Source organism: Adiantum capillus-veneris, chromosome 6, assembly GCF_014529385.1.
Source record: "Adiantum capillus-veneris isolate H3 chromosome 6, ASM1452938v2, whole genome shotgun sequence".
Classification (NCBI taxonomy): Eukaryota; Viridiplantae; Streptophyta; class Polypodiopsida; order Polypodiales; family Pteridaceae; genus Adiantum; species Adiantum capillus-veneris.
Window position 1 is genome coordinate 43,491,773 of NC_140936.1, and position 9,896 is coordinate 43,501,668.

At 45.1% G+C, this 9,896-nt stretch overlaps 1 protein-coding gene across 3 annotated transcripts in view; it reads right to left on the bottom strand.

Annotated features, from left to right (window-relative positions):
• The window catches only part of LOC147455421 (uncharacterized), a 35,676-nt gene extending 27,085 nt beyond the window's left edge, over positions 1-8,591 (bottom strand). For all 3 annotated transcript variants that reach the window (XR_015188349.1, XR_015188348.1, XM_086514199.1), the window contains exon 1: positions 8,437-8,591. Coding sequence is in view for 1 of the 3 variants with exons in the window: in XM_086514199.1 (XP_086370325.1) it covers positions 8,437-8,480 (44 nt within the window). In the remaining 2 variants the exon portion in view is untranslated. The remainder of the gene's footprint in view (positions 1-8,436) is intronic.
• Between the last annotated feature and the right edge of the window lie 1,305 nt (positions 8,592-9,896).

Here is a 9,896-nt window from a genome sequence, read left to right on the forward strand (position 1 = left end):
CTGCTGCTTCCACAATGGAAAATTGGTTCCATCCAGCTTCTTGATATTGTAAAGAGCAATGTCCTGTGATCCAGCCATAGCTACGCTTCACAGTAGTTTACTTTCCTGGGAAAAATTCGGCAAAGTTTCCCCTGTAAACTAACCTCAGAACCAATATCAACCTGTCAAATGAACCAAGAAAGCTTCAGATTCTGCATAAATTTCGGTAGAGTCTCCTTTGTAAAATGGCTCTGGTGTACTCAAAAACAGACCAAAAAACAGCTCAAAAACACTGTCTCTCTGACACTGTAAGCTGTGGGTAAACCTGTCCTGCACCTGTCCTGTCTCTGACTGTCCTGTCACTGTCCTGTAAGCATAGACTGCGACAATGTCTCAACGGCAGTAAAGCAAAGATGCAATCCCAACTGTCTAACTCACAGTCAATACATCCTAGCTGCCTATCTAAGGGTGCTTGAGGGATCGCTCCAAGACCTGTATCACCGAAAGGATCTCAACATTCGAGAATCCCCCAGCTCAATAAAACCTCACTCGACCCCAACAAAGGCTGCAGTAAATCTGACAGTACATAGACTTCCCACAAAGTCATACATCCACAAATTTCCCACTGTATGTTGTAACCGCTGCGGCGGTTGTTTGCTGCGTGACTCACAGCCAGCAAACCCTGAACAAACATACATCATCTCTGACAATACATCCCATGTGGAAGTACCTGCAATGTCAGGATGAAATCTGGAATATCAAGCAGCAAACACAAGCTACCTGATGAACTAGTGGATGTCGCCTACAGTCTGTGTGTAGATGCACCCGTGTCGTATGTGACACGCCTCCAAGAACTGTGAGCCGTCCTTCGATGTGTAGACGGCCACAAATCAACACTCTGGGAGTGTTGATATCCTCAGCACCTGCAGTCGTAGGCCGAAAACCCCAAATTTGCAGAGTCGGATCTGCACCCGCTGAGACCACGTATTCGAAAATGGCCTTCGCAGACCTTTGTCGAAGCCGAACGGTGGCCGAGATGACCTCAGAATGAAATTCTGACAACACCGAGCCCTTCGAGCTCGCCCACGAGATTTGGGGTCGTGTCTTCGCCTGTCGAATTTCACTCCAATCTGAGTTGGTGACTCTAGCCTCCTGCAGTGCTGCCTCGAGCCTCGATCTGAGCTCTGATACCGGTTGAAGGAGTACGAGCGGAAGTGCGACGCGAGAGAGTGCGAGAAGAAGAGCACGACGATATGGTGAACTCGCTCTACTGTAATGTGTAGAGCATAGTGAGTTCTTATTAGGTTTTACAAAAGAATATGTGTACATACCTGGTGGCCCGCCCACTTACCTGGGCGACCACATTGGGCTTTATATCCCAACACTAGGTTGGACAAGACCCTTTTTCAAGAGGTCTTTCACTTGGTTCATAATCTCTTCATTCTGTGCTCGGCTCACACAGTAAGGTGGCCGGTTCGGTGGTGTGCTTCCAGGTATCAGATCAATGGTATGATCTTCAGGCCCTCTAAAAAGCAATCTGCATGAGTGTGGAGAAAATCTTGATGTTCTTTTGTTCAGGTCAAAACATATTTGACCTTTATCCATTGTTCAGTTCTCTCCCAAAAGAATGAGTAAAGAAACTGAAGTTCATCAAGTACAATCTCTGAGCCCTTCATTTGTCAAAGTCGCTTTCTCGGCCCGGTAGTCAACCACGACGTAGTTTTTGTGGTACCAAGGGATTTCGAGTAGAACGTCAGTCGCGTGTCCTGAACACCCCTGTCATTGCAAACGAAGTTCGCCAATGCTCGGTGTAATGGCAGCATCCCGTCCGGGTGCCAGTCGAACTACCTCCGCCTGTGGCCTCAACCTGTTGGGCGTAAGTTCCAAATCGAGCCGCCAATTCCAAGTGAAAAGAAGTTGGCCTTGGCTTCCTGATCCTTCACTTTGCCCCAAGAGCAGCAAAGTTTGTACTCTCATTCATTTGATTCGGTTCAGCCCCCACGCCATGTGGTACCAGTTCTGCTTTTTATCTACCTTTTCTGCCACGTCTCTCAGCTGCTTTAGAACTTTCTGGCCTTTCTTCATCTTGTTCATTCGGTGCCTTGTTAGGGCACTTCACGGAGATATGTCCATGTTCCCCACATCCAAAGCACTTCCCCTCCCTGATGAAGCGAGCTCTCTCCTGAGGAGTAAGCTTGGGTCGTGCATCCTTCTTTTCTGGGTTGCTCTTTCTCTTTCTACTTTCATTCGCTCAAGTCTGTTTGACTCGTTGTGTCATGACCTCATCGGTGGGGTAGGTCAAACTGCCAGAGTGAATGGCAAAACCCCGCTTCGCATGACTCATCAACTCCTGAATAGAAGCTTACTTCTGTTCCAAGCAGTGATCTCGGATCTTTGTAGGTAGACCCAAGGTAAACCGCTCAATCTGTTCTCTGAACGAGATCTTCTTGAATGAAGAGGCGAGTAGAAAAGAGCTCCAGAGTCTCTCACAATAAGCATCCACTGTATCTCTCTTCGTCATCCGAAGATGGTTCCAAGCAGCTCGTATATCGCGTTCATACTCTTGCGTCAACCAAGAAAAAATAAAAAGCTTCTTAAATTTCAGCCATTTAACTGGCGCAGTCTTGTTTAAAAGAAGCGTGGACCACCAAGTTCGAGCATTCCCCTTAGAATAAGAGGCAGCTCTCCGAATCTTGGAGTGCTCTGAGTAGCGTCCTCCCGTGAAAGTGATGTCAAATTGTTGTATAAAAGACAAAGCCTTCGAAGCATCTTTATATCCTGAAAAAGTGTCAAATTTGATCGACTGTCCACCTTCCTTAAACTCTCGGACTTTCTTGCTTTTATCTTCCAGAAAGTCATACCGGTTGGCTTTATAAAAATTCTTCTTGTTTTGCATAAAAGTTGCTGTCATCGGAGTCTGAACTGTCTGTAGACGAGTCCTCTGTAGAACTGTCACTCACTGGGCGAGATTTAGACGTCTTTGCCTTTTTCTTGCCCTTTCCGAAGCGTTGTTTCTTGCTTCACTTTTTGCCTTTTCTGTGTTCTTCGCTCGAATCTGAAGAGCTAGAAGAACTGTCAGAAGAAGAAGAACTGGGTACTCCTTCAAATCGAGCACGCTTCTTCTGTTTCTTTGCCTTATCAAATGTCGACTGACGACCCAAATAACCCGGGAAGTCGGTGCCTTTCTTCTGCTTTTTGCCGTGCTTTTTAGCTTTGTTCTGCACGTCAAAAAGGTGAGCAATCCGTGCATCAACCACCTCTTCTAATTCCTTCTCTGAATATTGCTTGTGAGCAGAAGGTTTCTTGAGAGCGGGTTTCGGGGGTGGTGTTGTGGTTTTCTGCCACTGCTCGTGCACTTCCTGAAAAGAAGTCTAGCTCATATATTTTGCCAATTTTGGGTCCTTCGCAAAACTGAGCATCATCTTTGTTGCATCGCCGATCAATTGATGACGCTTCATCTCTCATTGCTCCGCCTGAGTAGGCCGAGGTGGGGCATACTCTCTGCCGGAGTGATCCCTGCCCGCATCTCCGAATGCAAAGGGAGTCGACTGATCCTTGCGTGAAGCCATAGGTGCCGCGGAAAAAAAACTGGGGATCGGATTTCCCCTAGAAGAGAAATCGGCCGTGCTCTAATACCACTGTAACAGACTTGGACACTTCAAGTCAAGAATCAATCACGACAGCACCAAATAACCACTTCAAAACAATTACAGTTCACAATAGATTTGCACTGGCCCGGCAGAGTTCCGTGCCTAGAGATATTGGCCCCAAACACTAGCGTCCCTTTCGGTATTTCTTTCTGTATTAATCAGTGTTCAAAGTACAAGAGTGGTTCGGGTCTCACTCTCAGACTCTGCATCCAGATGCTCTGCAGAGTGGGAGCCCAAACCACATATTTTAATGTTACAAGGGATGCCAAAAGCAGATCCCCAAAAGCTTTAGATCAAAAGCCTAAAATAAAAGCAAAGGCTCTTTTCCTCTCTCTCAAGCTCTGTTGAGCTTTAGAAAATAAAGCAAATATTCTCTCTTTCTATCTCAAATTTCGTAGAGCCAAAAAGCAACCATGCAAATTCAGCCAGTGCAAATTCCGGGCCTTGCCGTACGAAGCCACGTCAGCATGTCAACGCTTTTTCCGGGATTCCTTGCTGCCCTTTAAGAGTTAGGGTTAGGCTTAGGGTTAGGGTTAGGGTTAGGGTTTCTGCAGTTTTTACGATTTCTGGCAGATTTTAGGGTTTGCAGGTTTTAGGGTTAGGGTTTCCAAAAATTAGGGTTTCAGCAACAGTCAAGGTTAGGGTTTCCCGCATGCTCTCGGGCAGACACGTCATCACTTTGTGACAACAATGGATTGGTGAACTCATCCATAGTGTTTTAGATACGTCTTGCAATTTTCTGAGTAACATAGCAGTTAATTGAGTATTGGTCAATGCACATTTCATAGCCAATAGTTGATCATGAATAACCTTAGCCTCCATAGAAAATGATAGCATGGAACTTCCGGGTGGAAACTTGATGGCAAATAATTGTCCAAGAAGGGTGACTACTCGCATCGTAGAATCCTGATCAAACGTTCCAACGAGCTTGAACCACATATCGTTGGCACTTCAAAGTCCGTATGGCTGGAGAAATTTCCTTTGTAAGAGATTCCACAATGGCAGGTGTACCTGTTGTTGGGATCCCTCATAGGATGGAGTTCCGAGTCGTAGACTATGTCCCATAAGCCTTTCCGCGTGAACCAAAGATTCCACAATGACCGGTGTACTTGCTGTTGGGATCCCTCGTAGGATGGAGTTCCGAGCTGTAGATTATATCCCATAAGCCTTTCCGCATGAACCAAAGTCGAATAATCAAGTTCCAATGGGCGTAGTAATCACCGTTCAAATTGTCGTTGGCATTCAAGCAAGGGGGGGCCATGTTGAAGTTGCAAGATCTGGAAATTTGCTAGCTTCTCGTACTCTAAAAGGGGCTACCAAGCCGCTCCAAAAATTCTGCTAAGAGGGCTCCAAAAAAGCTCCTTTGATGCCCCTCTCTTCAGCTACCTTCAGGACTTTGTCGATGCCCAATGCTGCCCACCTCTTTGCTCACAGCGTTTTGAGCGTTTCAAAACGATAGGTGAATGTGTGTGTGTGTGTGTGTGTGTGTGTGTGTGTGGGGGGGGGGGGGGGGGGGGGGGGGGGGGGGGGGGTGTTACTACCGGAGGGCCATCGCCATCAAGAGGTGCAGAGAACGTCGCAAAACGCTGCAACAAGGGGGAGTGTCGCCGTTGCACCAAGCAGCAGCACAAGGGGCGTTCGAAAGCGCCAAGCTAGCGCCTGAGGGTGTCAATGGCGGTGCAGTCTGTAGCGTTTTAAAACACTCGCAACGCGCAAGCCAACGGACACAAAAGGGAAAGGGGAAAGGGGGGGGGGGGGGGGGGGGGTACGATGGAGGACGACGCCGAGGGCTACAATGCCAAGCATTTTAAAACACAAGGGACAATGGGAGAGGTGATGGCGCCGCCAGCAAGGTAGTGTGGAGAGGCTCACTTCACGGTTCTTCTCAACGAGTCACCTTGCTCCACCAAGGCTTTAATACCATGTCAAAGTTGACATTGCGGAAGCGTAGAGACCAAGGAGAGATTGCATGTAAGGTGCAGCGGATATGAATGTTGAGCTTTGCTCAAGATGAGTGCTCCGAACTGTGCTCAAGGGTTCCTTTACTTACGGAAGGGAGAGCCTTCCGTTCCTTTAGTGAGAGAGTGCAAATGATCATAAACAAAGTGGTAAACACTGTGAATGAAGGTGCTGAGACTGAGAGATAGAGAGAGAAGAATACGACACCAGAATGTTGTCAAACCCTCCTCCGAAGGCCCCACTCTCTATGGCAAGAGCAATCTACTATTGATTGCACAAATCTCTACAATGCAATGGACTTGCCGACGATGTCGACGACGAAGAGGACGACAACGAGACGGGCTAAAATCTGAAAACGCTAAGGGCTTAAATCTGCAAATCTTGTATCTGCTGAATTCTGACTCTATGTCAGTGACGACGGCGATGACAACGATGCGACGATGACGCGTTGAAAACGTAGATGCTGAAATCTACGAATAGCGGACTGAATCTGCAAACATTGGTTGATCTGACCGTGCGGTGAGGATCTGCTGCGAGAAGGTGAGATCTGCAAGGTTTGGGGGCTGCGGTACGGAATCTAATTGCTGAAAATGCAAAACGCTGATGCAAGTGAAGGTTCTATCGCCGGGAATCTACAAAACACTGATGGTAGTCTGCAATTGCAAAAACGCTGGGCTGATCTGCTATCTATTGCAAAAACGCTAGGGAATCTGTTGTGCATCTGCTAACGCCAGGCTGATCTGGAAGTTGCAAAATGCTGGGGCTGATCTGCAAATGCTGAAAACGCTAGGCTGTCTTGATGGCTGAAAAACCCTAAGTCCTCTTGCCGGTCTTGCTGAGAAGATGCATTGCCAGAACTTGGTTCCCTGCAACCTCTTCTGCCAGAAAGTGCTAGCGCTAGGTTTTCTTATATACTTGCTTGTCAAATTGCCCTACCCAGTTTCCCAACAAAAGTCACTTAAAAATATTAAGTGAAAAATAGCTAAAATAGGGAAAATAGGTATGTGCACTGTAAAAATGCTCCTGACGGGTTCTGATGGTAATCTGATGATCATGTTGTGTGCAACCAGAGGATATGCATCTACTCTAAGTGCCTGGACATGCACAGTCTGCGAACACTCACAAAAGTGCCAGAACACTTCCTAAGCTAGGGTAACTAAACCGAATTGAACCCTAGTCATGAAGTAGCTTGTCCACGTATACACAGGGTTAGATATGCACGTGACATCCCCTCCTTTTTCAAAGTGAGGTACTGGTACCGAACCGTATGGCGTCGAGGGAGATCACCAACAGAGCCTGGAATCCTATGAAGGACTCTTCGCCGGCCCACTCTGATGTGTAGGTCGTGCTATGCTCGAAATAGTCTATTACATCATTGAGCTCTACGATGGACCTTCAGTACATATCTATCATGGTATGCTCAACACGTCCAAGTCATACTGAAGTATGATTGGGGTTTTTGGAATTCCCAGCTCACTACTCCAACCTCCTCCCCTCTCTATTTTCCACCCTCCGACCTCAACTTATGTTTTTGACTCTATTATTTCGTATCTAGCACTAGCCTGCCTCCTCTACTTATGTTATGGACTATGAAGCCTACATTCTGCCAAGTTTTTGGCTTGCTTCTACTCTTGGCTAGAGTCTACTTTATTGCCTTGAGACTCAAATTGTTTCCCTCCTCATTTTGTTCTATACCTTCATGCCAGTCACATTCCTCTAGTACCTACTATCTACTATGAGACTTAATCGTGATGATCATTGGTATGTACTATGATGATTGATCTTGGATTGAGCTAGATTCTAAACTTTTTAAGGTGCTTCATTGCATTCTATGGTTTTGAGCTCCTCTGTATTGTTTTGAGTGTCATATGTAGTTTTTAGGGTGCCATATGGAATCCGACGTATGGAATCCTTGTGGGGTCTGATCCGTACTTATTCCGTACTTCCATACCCCTCTGACTTTGACATATGGTCGATGAATGGAAAAACTATGGCAGTAGCTAATCAAAATATTTCAACAAAGTGATTCCTTTAATCATAGAGCCACGTAAAAGAGGGCAAAACATGTAGAGAATTTATCCTTGAAAACTCTAAGATGAGGTGAAACACAAATACACGTTGGTGCAAAGAGGAGCAACATTTCCAAAATATTTTAACACGGTAATTCCTTTAATATAGAGCCACATAAAAGAGGGCAAAACATGTATAGAATTTATCCTTAAAAACTCTAAGATGAGGTGACACACAAATACACGTTGGTGCAAGAGGAGCAACATTTCCAAAATATTTCAACATAGTAATTCCTTCAATCACAGAGCCACACAAAAGAGAACAAAACATGTAGAAAATTTATCCTTAAAAACTCTAAGATGAGGTTACACACAAATACACGTTGGTGCAAAGAGGAGCAGCATTTCCAAAATTACTCTAAGCATTGCAAGGACACTCTCGTCTCAATACCACTCAAATGATCAATCAAACTACAAAAAACCGTTTCAACGATTCTTCAGAAGATAGGTAGCATAATGTGTGGGGTATCCATCCTAAAGTTGAGAGCTCTTAATCTGCATCACATCTGTCTTCTATCTTCTGCAAAATATGATGATGATAGACAGTCTTAACTAGACATTGAATCGAAAGGGTCTCCTTCAGCATTAAGATCCCCATTTTTTAGTAATAAGCATACTTGCTTGTAGACTTACCGCAAACATGACGACAAAGGGCAACTCCTCGAAAGTGCAGAGTTACAACATACACAACAAGAAGAAGCACTTGGCCATCTCCTATGACTAACACAAGCTGTGCACCCCGATGAGTGTGTTTATAGGAAAATGGTACAATCACTTACCGTGGGGCAGGATGCAGGCAAGCAGTCAAGCTCTCCATCACCATTTTCGGTGTGGGCGATGCAAACTTCTGAAGCTGTAATGGCTTGCAAAGATGATGTTTCAAGCAGTATAAGTGTGACCAAAAAATTATATACCCTCCACCGCTCAATGATTTCAAAGTTGAGATTAACTTCCTTGCCAAGGACTACTTTAATGACTAGCTTGAAGCAAGAAGAAGATTAACAAGCATAAGAAAGAATTGTTAAAAAATTACGACGGCATGCTAGAAAAGGAAGAAAAGCAGTTTCTTCGACGAAACAAAGGGGCCATAGGAGGAGGTGCTTATCTCTTCCAAATATTAGCCATGAAACATGGTCAGGCTACCTAACTGATGCATCACGTGCTGGGAATGACAGAGAGAACTCGTAGCAACAAGCTAGGAACCTCCTCCTCGGGTGACCGACGCAAGGAGGAGGATGTACTCGAGTGTCCAAGGGCAAGAGTCCTAGCAACGTGAACACCAAGTGAGCACAAGGGTCCCTCTAGAGGTGACCCAACAGGGGATTTGAACCCACAACCCATAGGTTAAGAGGCCAAAGGTTACCATTAGACGAACTCTTTGGAAAAGCGATGTTTAATAAATAAAGAATAGTATTCTTGTGTGTGTGTGTGTGTGTGTGTGTGTGTGTGTGTGTGTGTGTGTGTGTGTGTGTGTGTGTGTGTGTGTGTGTGTGTGTGTGAGAGTGTGTGTGTGTGTGTGTGTGTGTGAGAGAGAGAGAGAGAGAGAGAGAGAGAGCTCTCAAGAAATGAGTGGAAAAGCAAAGAGAATTATCTTGGTTTTCTCCATCTCAAGATATCAAAGAACAAACAATGATTTAAAGGCATTCACTTAAAACAATGATTATCTTATCTCCAAAGCTAAAGAAAGCAACCAAACACTGAGGTCTTTCCCAATGGCATGCCAAAAAGCCTTTATGTCCCAAGCTCCAGCCTACTATTAGTTTATGCAACCAAGTAATTCATGCTTTGACATAGTAGGGTGAGAGGAGTGTTTATACAGGAGATACATGAGTGTTTCGAGGTGAAATCAATTCTACTGTTCAAACAAAAGTTAGGAAACACAAATGGTAAATTCCTCTTTACATCAAACCAACCAAAGCGTTTTACTTAAGTTGAGATATTGTCGGAAGCGATTTGGCCCCGGAGGGAAGCTATAGCTTAAAAGCCTCCAATGGAAGGACTTTTCATGAACAAGGTTAGGTCCAAAAAAATTTGAGACATAAGTTTCACGGTATAGGATAGGTCAATAGTAAGTCACATATAAAAGTGATACTGCCATAAGATATGTGTAAATGTATCCTTTAGACAATGTAACCATTAGCCCCCAATAGGCATATTTATCTTAGACATCCATTTATGCCAAGATAGTACAGGAAGAGGTCAAACCCTAAGGGAGGTACAATTGTATACTCATTAGCTC